This window comes from Mobula hypostoma, chromosome 23 (assembly GCF_963921235.1).
Source record: "Mobula hypostoma chromosome 23, sMobHyp1.1, whole genome shotgun sequence".
Lineage (NCBI taxonomy): Eukaryota > Metazoa > Chordata > Chondrichthyes > Myliobatiformes > Myliobatidae > Mobula > Mobula hypostoma.
Window position 1 is genome coordinate 33,274,984 of NC_086119.1, and position 13,903 is coordinate 33,288,886.

At 38.3% G+C, this 13,903-nt stretch overlaps 1 protein-coding gene across 10 annotated transcripts in view; it reads left to right on the forward strand.

Moving 5' to 3' along the window:
- Nucleotides 1-565: 565 nt before the first annotated feature.
- The window catches only part of auts2a (activator of transcription and developmental regulator AUTS2 a), a 1,205,197-nt gene continuing 1,191,859 nt past the window's right edge, over nucleotides 566-13,903 (forward strand). For 8 of the 10 annotated variants that reach the window (XM_063031893.1, XM_063031900.1, XM_063031897.1 and 5 more), the window contains exons 1-2: nucleotides 1,009-1,229; nucleotides 1,594-2,357. In XM_063031893.1, coding sequence (XP_062887963.1) covers nucleotides 2,073-2,357 — 285 coding nt within the window. In that variant the 5' untranslated portion in view covers nucleotides 1,009-1,229; nucleotides 1,594-2,072. Of the gene's footprint in view, nucleotides 974-1,008; nucleotides 1,230-1,593; nucleotides 2,358-13,903 lie in introns of those variants that run through there. The other 2 variants (XM_063031894.1, XM_063031901.1) reach the window with 2 other exon arrangements.

The following is a 13,903-nucleotide window of genomic DNA, read 5'->3' on the forward strand; positions in this document are numbered from 1 at the left end:
CATTCCATAGCAATTATACAGATTTTAATACCAACATTGTTGAGTCATGCTCAGTACGGATGAAAATATTTATTAATATAAAATGACCCGACTATATCGATTTTCACTCTCGACCAGTACAGTACATCAATCTGCCCTTCATTAGAATCGCCAGCAGGTGACTTGGGGATTGGTTTGATTTGAGTGTAGTGATTCCCCAACATGGGACAATGTTTGACGCCGAACATCGGCCAGTTCAAAAACTTTTGTCTCGGAGCGGGATGACCGAGACAGAGTTTCTATCCCACACCAAGCTTGAGTTCCTCACACTCCACTGATATGGATCCCGCGCTGATGGCACAGGTCCGTTATACCCTGATCCCATCACGTCACAAGGGTAAGGTCCACCTTTTGTTTCACTTTACCAAACAAAAGATGACCTTATCTTAATACTTAACTTGCAATAAACTTATAAAAAAAGGGATAAGTGTACACCGACACCTTTCAGTCGCCCAAACCGTGCACACTGAACCATCGCTCCAACTTCGACACACTTGCAGTTTCGTCGATCTTTGCAATATGTTTTAAAAATGCAAAGCCTATTAATTAACAATGCACGGTGCGCAGAAACGCGAACCGTTTCACCGCGCTTCTCCAAAAGGAACATACACGTCGGTGTTATCTTTGTTGTTACAGATACTGGTGCCAATTTTCCCTGATCTTTCGGCGTCTGCTGGTTTGTTGCCTCACTTCATCAGAACTTGAGAAACACGAGCAAGAGAGGGATGCAGAGTGCAACGTAATGAACGATCCGTCGTTAAGATACCGGGCTGTTTGTAAACATGGCTGTGCTCCGGAGCTCGGAGACCGCGCTACCCGAGATGGGCTCAACGTTAACCGGCTGGATTATTTTAAAGTCTCCTCCCCAAAAATTCCCCGTGTAAAAACGACTGGACTATTTCCTGGTGAGGAAGTACACATGAGCGGAACTGGCGTAAGTTGTTATCCCTGCGCTGAAAGGGCTGTGGATCTGTGTATTACTGACTGGGGAAAGCTCCATTCTTTCCAAAGGATTTTTCCCCCTTCTCTCCATTCTTATTCATCTCCCTCCTTCCCTCGATTAGGATTCTTTCATCCCCTTCCTTGCATTTGATCGGAATTTGGAGAAGAATACACACAAAAAAACCCGTCAGCTCCGAAAGTCTTCAGTCTGATGGCTAGAGCTGGAATCTACTGTGGTGGGATGGACGGTGCGTGAATTTTATTCCAGACAAAGAGAAGTCAGAGAGAGAGGGAGATAGGGGGAGAGAGAGGGAGGGAAGGAGAAAGGAAGAAGGGGGCACAGACAGACACAGCCAGAAAGAGGGAGAGAGAGGGAAAGAGACAGTGCATGTGTGCGAGAGAGATTGATGAGAGATAGTGAGTGTGGAAAGACAGAAAAGGTGTGGATGAAACAGCGATTTGCTACTAAGCACCTTTTTTTTCGTAACTGGTTAAAATGCAGAAATGATGGGAGGGACATGAAATCAGCCAGGATTTCTAGTTATTTTCCGGTCGCTACAAGTGGAAGAAAAGAGCATTTTGCAAGTGTATGATTTTATTTTTAATTTTTAGGAAGGACCAAATTGTGGTCGTGGTTATTGTGGATTCCGGGAGATTACTGCTGCTGAAACTATTGGGGGAATTAAAAAAAACAAGTCGGTGTCTCATCTGGGGAAAAAAGTGTTATTATAGAATCAACGTCAGTCCGTACTGTGGAGACCTGGTCAATTTCACTTGAGAATTTGGTCAATTTCACCTGGGGATTTTCTTGTCAATTTTACTTGGAATTTTGTCATTTTCTGTCCGGATGGTCGGCTCGCTTGGAATTATTATGGGAATATTGGAATAATTTCTCCATCCAAGTTATAAACGGATTCTTCTCTTGCGGATTTCTGTCCCGGTGATTTATTAATACACAGGCGACGTGCATCTTTAGCCATCGTCTCCTGCAAAGTGCTTTGGCTGGGCTTTGTGGAATTGCTATTGTTGATTTTATTGAGGGAGAATATATTTTAGCCGTCACCTTTCTGTGGGGAATTCGTGGGTGTGCAATGGATGGCCCGCGGTGCAGTGGGCTTCGCCGGAGTAGGCGATCCAGAGCTCAGAGAAACCGAGACAGGAAGGCAAAGGCGGGAGGAGGTGGCGGTGGTGGAGGCAGTTCGAGGGCCGTCAGCACACTGTCCTCATCGGGATCTGAGCGAGAGGGCAGCAACAAAAATCCAGCCACATCCCGACCTAGACCTCCAAGACGACGGAGGAAAGATTCGACTTCAGGAGAAGAAGATCTCATTGATGGATTTGGAATAGCCAGTTTTGTGACATTGGAGGCATTGGAGGTAAGCCACGGTTGGATTATGCAAATTATTACCTCCTTGAGACGAGAGTTTTGGATGCGGCTCAGTTTTTGAAATAAAGCCCACAATGACCCTTCATTATCATATGTTGTAAATGATTAATTTTACTTTTGGTTGTGTAATTGAACTATTCTCTCTGCTATCATGGAAAGCTTAAGAGTTTTTGGTTAGGATGTTCTATGGACTCTTTCTACCCCTAATTCACTTTGCACCCCATATTCGAAGTCTGAAACATTTTAATATATGAAAGTAGTGTTGATATTTAGTAGTGGGTATAAAGAGTGAAGCTGGTTAATATTCTTGTTTCTCTTTAACCTATGTGTCACTGATAAATAGGCCCCTCCATTGTAATTTGCCAAATTAATATTGTTCAGTCACTTTCCTATAGACTACAGTTGGTTAAAAATGAGTAGTGACTGAGAAGGTTGAAAAGCCACCAAGTAATGTATCTGCACTGATTTGGAGGTCAACAGTGCTAGAAAGGATGCAAAAGAAGATTATCTCAATGAGAGGAACAGAGTATGATACCTTTTATTTGATTAATAAAATTGCATTGGATTGTGATTATGAAATTATATTACTGAATATTGACAGGGGAGAGAGCATCTGGAAGCATGCTCAGGAGAACTTGCATTGTGGATGTGAAGATCTTGCATTTGGTGAAAAAAGCTATTAGTGTTGCCAGAATCTTCAGTAATCTACAGTAAACTGTGGTTGGGTGACTTCTCTTTCAGTAGGGTCAGCACCATTTATCCAGAATTGGGTGGATTCCCCTCCACCAGTAACACGGAGAAACAAAGTAACTAGTCTCCTTTCAGAGATGTTTGCTTAATCCAGAACTAGAGAATGAAATGCCACTTAAGTTATTACTTAAGTCTCCAAAATGACAAGTATTGATTGTTTATCCTTTGTATTTGGTGCTTTTTTCATTTAAATGTATTTTTTATGCTTTTGGATCAAATTATGAACTGATTTTTAATACTTTTATTACAAAAGAGGAATGGAATTTTCTTTCCTTCTCTGTAACGTTAATATATTTGTGCTGGAAGTGGAACATAACACCTTTGAGCATTTCCAGAAGTTTTATTTATAAATTAGTTCATGTGTTCTAGTGCTTCTGCACTGCAGTATCATAGATCCAGTGTAGAAATAAGCTGAGTTATTGCTTGTGATGCTGTCTATTATCACTTTTATATGCATTGTTTACATGCCATCCAAATTACATGTTTCTCCTCTCCAAAAATAAAGCATAACTTTTTAAACCATCAGACCTTGTCAGTGACATCTATAGGAAGAAATGGATATTTGCTCAGAATAACATATGGCAGACTTTCATTTTATTTCCAACCTTGTGTAAGTGATAAGGTAACTTGTATTGAGGTTATGGTGTGAAACCTAAGGTGGATTTTTAGTTGCCATTGTGCTCTTTTAAGAAGGAGTGACACGCATATTGTATGAACTGTTTCATTTTAACATTGTTTTGCAACATTACATTGCAATGAATTGATCTAATTATTGTTCTTATTGCTTGTGTTAGTTGCGTTTCCTTAAGGAGCGAGAAAGAAACTATGGACATATTTGATTTGTACAATGCATAGAAAGTTATTTTAACTGTAGTAATTAAATATGCAGATATTGGTTGCCGAAGTGTCCTCACTTTCCAGACTCCCAGTGCAGTTTTGTGCGTGGATGATGTCTAGGTGTAATACATTTTTGTCACTGCAAAAGCTGTGTTCTCTCTCATTTTATTTATGGGATTTCCTGTTGAATGTCAGATGCACAGTGAAAACCTGGCAGACTGTTCAGAATTACATTGATTAATTTGATCAGTATTGGAATCATAGTAAGTGAAATAAATGATTAGAAAATAATTGATTAGTTGATATGACAGTGAAGTCCGTTAGTGTCCAAGCCACTGATTTGATGATGTAGCTTGTTTTGCTGATGTAGATTGTACTTTACTGGAGCTGCCTAATTTTCACTGCAATTACGGAACCGATTAATAAGTTTCTGTAATGGCGTTATTACAGTTAATAGACAATGATCCTTTACTAAAATTAGCTGACTTTTTAAGTATCTGTTGGGCATTACTAGATCTCACCCCTCTGGAATAATTGAGTGAATAAAATGTTATTTTATCTTTCTGTTGACTGAACAGCTTAAATAAACTTAAGGTATAGGGAAAAAGATTTCAAACAGTCTTGCTCTGAGGAATCAACTTAAAACTCTTAATGAGTCAGTCTTACTTGGTTAATTACCAAGTTCTTTAACGAGGTTAAACCATTGTCATGGTTTTGTGCACTCTGCTAGGATATTTAATTGTGTTATTTTAAATGTAAATAAGTACTTATAAACTAAAGCATTTTAATTTACCGAAGTATAAAGAGGCTGTAATAAAATCTAATTGTAATGCAGTGTCCTTCCTTGACAGCTTTTGTACCATGACCATTCTTCTGCAATGCTCCCGATTATCAAAATGTAAATTCAGTGTTTGTAGCAGTCTGCATAAAACCAATCAACTTTTGGATAAAAATTATTTTAAGTATTGTGTTCCTCTTTGAAAACCGTCATTATTGGTCAAGAGTTCTGCTGTGGCGATTTTTAAATTGTTGGTCCTTGTATTATTAATAATGTGTCATTAAAGAGTTCGTAAAGTTGAAGCCTTCAGTCACTTGGTCTAGGCATGATCAAGAATTCACTTGCACTTTATTAATTGGGCAGATGGGTTAAGCAGTGAAAAATGTTCTTCCAGATTGCAGATCCAATCCTTTGAAAAGTTGATTTTTTTTCAGTATGTATTGAAGATATACAATTGGTGTAATTGGGTGGCAGAGGGCTGGCTAGCATGTTGAGCCAGAGGGCCAGCTAGTGTGTTGTAGCTCTAAATATAAAAAAATAAAGTATCAGCTCTTTTGATTGCAACATATGCGTAGTTAGTTTGTAATAACATGGATTACACTTATGCCAGCCAACATATTAAAACATATCTCAGAGAGAATTCATATTGCCTAACATAAAAGGGAGGGTGATTTTATAATGAGCTGTTATATTGTTTAATAAGGTGTTGTTAACAGAAATGCAGTAAACTGCATAGCTATCAACTACCTCCCACAACAAGATCAGGGAAAAAAACACGGGCACACCATAAGAGGACTTTACTATAGTGAGAAAAAGCAATTTGTATTTAAATTCATTTTTTTATTTCTAAGTATATCAGAAATTGCTGTTATTTTTGGTGAGAATTGACTGTCCCTTTTTAGTGTAATTTATTCAGAGTTAATGGGCACGCAACCTTCCAGTAATAGCAGCACAGTGTAGAGATGTTAAACCTTCTCCTGACTTGGGATGCATTTTTTCCTCTGGTATGGTGTTCACTGTGATTTAAAAAAAATCAGCATCCATGAAAAATCTAGAATTTACATGCTTGGCTGAAAATGCAACTAAATATTTGAAGGGTGTAGCTGAGGCATTGATCAAAAGCAGCCCTGCAGAGAACAGATCCAGTAATTTAGTGTAACACGTTGTTATGCACAGATTTGCTAGCCAGTCAATAATGTACTGAATGCAGGCAAAGACGTGGATATAAATTCAATTATTTGAGTTGTGCTTTACCCATCTATGCAAAACGAAGGAGTTTTGACCCGTGTAATGTTTGGAGGACCAATTGTAAATTCTCATTGTTTTGCTGTCTGCTGTAATCTGGGGTTTGTATTGTTAACATAACATTGCCAGTAGTTAATGTGGAATGCCAGGGATCACTGACCACCACACATGTACATTTGTATTTTAAAATGTTGCAGATGGGGAAATTCTTTGTACTGCCCCAGTTTTAGATGCAGCATTTTGTTTTGTTAGGTTGTTAGTCCCTATTATTAATACATTGGTAATGTATACAATTGTACACTTTGCTATGTGTGTGAGAATGTATGAATTGATGTCATAGAAACCACAATTCAGATTAACATCAACAATTCTATAGCTTCACTTTAGCACTTTGTAGAATTATCTGAAGTCTTTAATGGCTTATTGTGCTGTGCTGTAGTTGCAGTTATATTTATCCTGGCTTGATATTTACCTGTGGGTAATAATGTCATTTTCTTTATAATGTTACATTCCCAACCTTGATATCATTTCTTCATGTTGTGATTAAAAGATTTGCTGTGATCTTAAATACATTTCATCACCATAATACATTTTGTTGCTGTTCAAATGTCTACATTCTTACTGTAAAAGACACAACTCAAGCAGGAAGATATTGAGATTATTTGACTTGCAAGAACTCATAACTCAAATGCTCAGTGCACATCTTCATTTAAGGAATAGAAAGTCCCCTGGATGCCACATATTGTAAAACAAGATGAAGTTCCATTTTAAAAAAAGAGTGTTTGACAAATGTCTATCTACAGTGCTATTTCAGGTTCTTCTGCCCATAAATTCCCTCCACCAAGCAGGGGTCATATTCATTTTGATGGCGTTTCTCAGCAGAGTTCTTCACCTATTGTGAATTGATTTAACAAGATAAGAAGATAGAGAAATACTGCTAGTGCTGATTCCATTTTTTCCCCTGTGTGAAAACTTATTGTAGCATTTAAATGTAATTTTGATGGGGGACATTGTCAGCTGACAATGACTTTTGTTGATTCAGACAGGGAAGGTACCCTTGAGAAGGTGGTGTGAAGTCTGCTTGAACTGCTCTTGTCCTTGAGATGAATGCACTCCCACAGTGCTGTCAGGTCACAGGAATTAAGTACTGTAGTGATGAAGTGACAGATGGGGTGTGATTGGGATGGGAACTTGTAGGCATTCCTGTGTACTCGTTCCCTTTGCCCTCTTACATTGCGGAACTTGCGTGTGAAGGAGCTACAGTTGAAGAAGCAGTGAATTATTTCATTGCTTATTGTTTCACACTATTTGAATATATTAGATTTCTGCAATATTAATTAATCACTCTTCAGGGGAGGTGTTCCAAAATGTCAAGCTGTAAAGTGCCGCTGTTAACTAGCATTTCAGTTATTCAGATTGGCATCTAATCTGCAGTGATAACATGCAAATGCAGAATGAAATAAAAGATTTTCGGTCTTAACCTGAAATGTCGGCTATTTATTCATCTCCATAGAGGCTGCCTGACTTGCTGAGTTCCTCCAGCATTTTGTGTGTTTTACTGCATCTGCAGAATCTTCTCTGTTTATGAAAAGATATTCAAAATGGTTAAAGATATTGTAAATTTTGCTGTACTTGAGGATAGTGTTTTGAACTGTATACAGATTAGTGAAATTGGCTCACTTTGTGGGATCACACTCTCTTGGATTGTTGATTGTGAGTGTAAATCTCATTCCAGAAGTTGAGCATATGATTCAATTCAGTGTCGTGTCGAATGGTCCATTGCGATTTAAACTGAGTTCTATCTTATTTCATTGCATTGAAGCTGCTACAAGAATGGAAATTGGAAGTGGGAAATAACGCTAGATTCAGAAATAATTCATACAGCAAGCGTATTAACAAAAGATTCAAGCAGACTGATTAAATGTAATATTTGCTTTCAGCCTATAGGTACATTTACCTGTAATGCTGGGTTTCAAGCCTTATGGTTAAGGCTAAGGTTTTCCTTCTTGAAGCACAGTCATGAGCAGTCTTGGGAACTGATGAGTATTGTGTATCAGGGCAAACATCATTTATCTCTGTCCCAAATAAAATTGCAGATACTCATGTGCTAATTCTTGGATATCCCAAAAGTTGTCTTATTGTCAAAGTTCACAGTAAAGTTATCAAAGTATATATATGTCACCAAATACTACCCTGAGATTAATTTTCTTGCAGGCATTCACAGCAGAACAAAGAAATACAATAGAATTAATGAAAAACTGCACACAAAGACTGACAAGCAACAAAAGTGCAAAGGAAACATGCTGTGTAGACATACAAAATTTTTTAAAAAAGTAAATAAATAACACTGAGAACATGAGTTCCAGAGTCCTTGAAAGTGAGTCCATAGGATGTGCTCAGTGATCAGTTTCGTGTTATCAAGACTTGACAATTTTGCTATTGCTAAGGGAATATCCTGTGGATAACATACATAATTAGTCTGATATCAAAACATTGTAGGAAGAACTGGGAGTTATTTGTGATTATAGCAGTGATCTGCTCTAATACGGCATTAATACTTGTTTGTGTGATGGTCTGAATACTTCACCACAAAACACCATTTCTAACATCACCCCTACATTTGAGCAATCATTGTGCTATCCAACTGTTTTCTGCCAACATAAAAGGCTGCCTTTTGGATCAAATGTTCATTTGTACTGAGTATTTCCAACTGCTGCAATGTGTGAATGAGCTTGGTCCCATTGTTAATAAATTCCTTGTGGCATATGACTATTTGCTAAGTAAACTATTCTTGCCTGGAGTCTCCGAATCCAAAGCAACCCTGTAATTACGCCCAGTATTTAAATTTTCTATTCAGATCAATGGGATAATTTGCAGAATAGAGATTGGTTTGTTCTGTGTAGCTGGCAGTTTGGGCAGTTTTAACTATGATCAAATCAAAATGATTCTCAGGTTGATTTTGATCAGTCTTTGAACAGAACAGTGATGAACAAAGAAGGGTCACATTCCATCTGACCTAACTTCTTCCAAGCAGAAATCCTGGTCCATCCAGTCTAGTTATTGATATGCATTGCAATGTAGATGGGTCACAAAATATCTCATTGCCAATACCTTAAGTTGATAGCTCAGAAAAATTGAATTAAGAGCAGACTTTCGGCAGGTATTATTTTAATCTGCACAAGGCGATCTTGAATCGGATGCCGAATGTGTACTTTTACTTGACATCCTCTGGCAAAGTGGAATTTTAGAATCATCCTTTCAATATGAGCTTCAATTTGTTTTTACAGACTACTTTACCTTGAAATGTTATTAATATTTGAATAGTTTTAAAAATATATGAATTATGAATATGTCCATTTCATTGTTTGCAACTCAGTGGGTGAGCAACACAGTCAGAAGTGTTGATTAGGGATTAGTAAAGCCTTCAGTAAAGCCAGATGCTGTCTAATACTATCAGAGTAAGAAGGCAAATTTTGCTGGATTAACATTGTTCCTCTCTATCAGCATCTGAAGGCAGAGTAAGACTTTTTATTGCCTTAGGTGTATATTGCAGAAGAATTTAGTTTCTGTCCTGCTGAGAAAATACATTTCCATGAAAATTATGTGCAGAGTTAGTTTAGTAATTCCCATCGTTACAACAGTATCTAAAATCAAAAGTATTGAGTTGGCTGTAAAACATGCTTTGGGACATCTTGAGGTTGTGAGAGGCACTACATAAATGGAAGTTTGTTCTTTTTTTAATGAGCTAATTGATTTGCAAATGAGTCTGTTGATGCAGTTAATGTGGCTTAATCATTTAAAGAACAAATTTCATCGATTCGAGGCATTCTGTAAAATAATACAATGTCAAAGGATTTCTGACCTATGTTTAAGACATGTCTGTGAATTGAATGATTCTTGCATGGAACTTCGCATTTTTATTTCATAAATTTGTACATGAAGGAAGCAAAGCCAGTGGCTGTATCTACATGAGCATTCTCTAGTTCCAGGAGTTGCCTGATCTGATTTATATTCCTCTTCGTAAATGATCAACACCAGTTGTAGCCTTTAATCAGAGTACAGAGTATTGCCTACCTACCTGTGTTGTCCGACAAGTGAGGGGAAGTTGTTTTATTTTGCAGTTAATACGTAAAAAGTATTAGGTTTATCACGCTGCCAAGTGAAATCAAATAAAGCGCTGACAATAGTTAATGTGGCGAGCACTGACAACACAAATAACAGGAGGCAATTTGATGCTTGAATCAGCTGTATGCATTTAAACAATATGCCTTGATGATGAATTTCATGCACTATAATAGAAGTGTCAAAGTGGTTTTGTGGTGTCTTTCCATATTGTTAGTCTTGGGCTGTATGTTCACATTTATGGTAAGTCAACAGTCATTTAATGCCTTTGTCTCTAAATATTAATAGCACAGAATGTACTTTTGTTAGAGATGTAGTTACTTAAGAGATTCCACTAATTGTGTTTAGACATATGCCAGTTGGTCAAATGCAAGAGTTGACTTGTACACCAGATGCAAGTTTGGGGTCCCTTCACAGTTTATTGACAGAAAACACAGTGATGAAGCCCAGATAATTTCTGTGTATTACCATTAGTGTGAAATTGCATCATACTGCTACTTGCAGATCTTTTATTTTATTTTGATAATGTGGTAAGTGCCTCTTCTTTCATGTGACTCTGGAGACAAGATGCCTCTGTATAAATCCTCCCCTTGTTGGATACAGTTGTGAGAAGCACCTGACAGGACCAAGGTCTGATTTGCAGTACATCCTTGCTCGGACTCAACATTCCCTTTAGCACAGTGACCCAATGCTGCACATGGCTTAAAATGGATACCAGCTGGACTGGGAATTGAACCTGCGTCCACAATCGGATCCTTGATACTAGGATCCTTAGCAGTGTTATTGCAGTGTATCTCTCCTCGTGGCTATCCCTCGAGGTCGATGATGATGGTCTTCGTTCTGTTGATCTACTTATGGGCTCTCAAGTGATGCAGTGTATACTGCCCCTCTGAGTACGCGCTTTTTTTTAAAAAAGGATAAATTTAAATCGTCTGTTGCATATCTGTTCTTAAGGAGTTTTTTTCCAGTTTAAGTTGTCTTCTTGAATTGCTTATCTCACTGCCAGCAATCTTTATCTTAGCTCCACTAACTGCCAGCATTATGTTCTGCCAAGTGTTTCCATGTGGCTTCACATCACATAACAGAAAGAGATTTCATTTTACACGATTGTGACATTAGACCGAGGCTGGAGTGATTCCAGCAGATAGCGAGAGAGCGAGAGAAAGATTTCATTTTAACTGTAAAAATTGTTCCAGAGAGCTCTATGCTTGTGAGGAGGAAAGGGATTGTTATCTGTGCTTTAATCAACTCAAAATCTCCTATGTCATTACAAAACACACTGAAACATTGATTGAGACCATTAGTAGATGGATAGTGATTTTATTGCTGAGCAGCTGCAGATCAGCTTGTTCTACAAATGGAGCCATTTACCACACATTAATACACAGTTCTGGCTGGTACAATTGGTACAATTGTCAAGTTTTAACAATCTATTTACCGGTGATAAGTAGTAAATTGTGACCTGTAATACTACATATAGACTGTTAGGTATGAAGGCAGTAATAGAGTGTGTGTGTGTGTGTGTGTGTGTGTGTGTGTGTATATATGTATAAAATATATAATGTTAATACTTTATTATGTTCCAGCATTTTCTTACATATAATAAATCAGGCAAGTGATTTGTTGTCACAAAATAACCAGGGAGGAAACCCATAATTTTCTGTATACAATTCAACTTTCCCTGTCAAGTAATCTGCTCACCGTTTTAATTTTAATCAGCAGCCCACTTCAAATTGCTAGAGTTTTTTGCCTTAGCCCACCGACATGCGAAGGAAGTTTCCAGCTGGTTACTGTAACACCTGCTCCCATAATTGACATGTGCTCCACTCCACTTTCCAGCACTTTCGTTTGAGCTCTGACTCTGAGTCAGGGGTGGTGAACTGAACGCAGGTAGTCTCCTGGTCACAGTCTGCCATTGCTTGAGTTCACTCTGGCAGGTACAGTCCAAAATCACTGCTAAAGCACAAAGGAACTAAAACTAAGTCCGGCTCAACAGCACACAATGACCCCTACTGGAATTGCAAATATGTGCACGTTGAAATGCACAGGATTGTGTTTGCCTCTGAACTTCTCCGTTATTAGATAAGCTTTGACTTGCACTTGATATGCAAGCACCACTACCTTGTTGAACTGTAAGACAAGGAGTCTACGCCACCAGCAGAGGAGAAAATTGGAAGAAGGGTAATGTTTCAGCTCCATTTCAATGTGGAACTCCATTTACACAGTGCCCCTGTGGATCATTGGAGGTGCTAGCAAATTTCTTTTAACATGAATTGAAATCAACTATCCCAGTGACTTTATAACAACATTGGAAGGATGCGCCTTGGAACCAGAGTACACCTCAGTAACTGAGCATTGTACAGCCGGCAGTGTTGTGCAGATGGCTTTATAGAGCCTGCCAGATGAATAATACATTCTGTACATACCAGGAAGATATATTTCCTGTGTAAACTATATTTTCTCCATTACATTGGGATGGAAACATTCACTCTCCGTTATGCTAAGACCTTCTTGATGATACGCACCACGGAATACTCAGAATAATTGGGGTTTAGTAATCTACTTTCCATTAATTTTTATTGTTGGCTCTAAGTTAAGTAAATGTGGCTGTATAATTTCATTTTGTACTGACAAAAAAAAAATACAGTGCAATTATTTTCCTTGAGGGAGAAGTTACGGAATCTAACTTGTGCTTTGTCAGGGAGGCTAATCAGAGTAAACTGTGAAGGAAGCTGGATATCGTTCTGTAAAGAAGCAGGAGGCAAGTGGTGGCCAGCAAAAATTGGTTTGATCATGCCTCAGGTTCTGAATGCTTGTTCTCTCACTGACCCAGTGGCCATGTTAGGAAATGGTGTGAGACCAGATGTACATCAAGTTCACCTCAAAAGATTGAGGGATGATTTGAGAGAGATATACAAAATTTATGAGGAGTACAGATAGGGTAAATGCAAGCAGGCTTTTTCCACTGGCATTGGTTGGGACTAGAACTAGAGATCATGGGTCAAGGGTGAAAGCTGAAAAGTTTAAGGGGAACATGAGGGGAAATGTCTTCACTCAGAGGGTTGTGAGAGCATGGAATGAGCTGCCAGTGCAAGTGGTGCATGCAAGCTCGATTTCAACATTTAAAGAGAAGTCTGGATAGGTGCATGGATGGTGGCGGTATGGACCACAGATCGATGGGAGTAGGCAGTTTAAATGGTTCAGCATGGACTAGATGGCCCGAAGGGCCTGTTTCTGTTCTGTACTTTCCTCTGACTCTATAAATGAAAACGAGTTTTGCAAATAATTGGCCAGTTGAAGAGAGATCTTTGAATTATGATAGGAAAAAAGAAAGGATTTCATTCACTTATGTTGCTTTTAAAGAAATCTAATCCTTTTTACAATTTGCACTCCATTAATCTTCCCAGGCTTTGCCAACACTTTGGATTAATTTTACGACTATTCATTAAAGTTTAAAGATGGCTACAGACAATGCAACTTGAATAAAGGAGACACAATGTCTGGTGATTTCAGCTTGGGGATCGTGGAGTAATATATCCTTTCCCCGTTCAGTAATGGTTGATGTGAAATGATCTTGCCTTCATTGGTGTGTTGTGGCAAGACCAATATTCGCTGTTGAATGAGGTGGGGCAGAACTGGAGAAAGCTCTCTTCCAGTGGAATAAACAAGTGAGGATTCCATATTTATAAGTGGGGGGGGGGCAAAGAAATGTTATATAGAGCTGTGAAAATAGTTTTTTTCCTGCTTGAATAATCTGTCAGTGGAAATGATAAATCGAACAGGCACAAACACATTATATGATA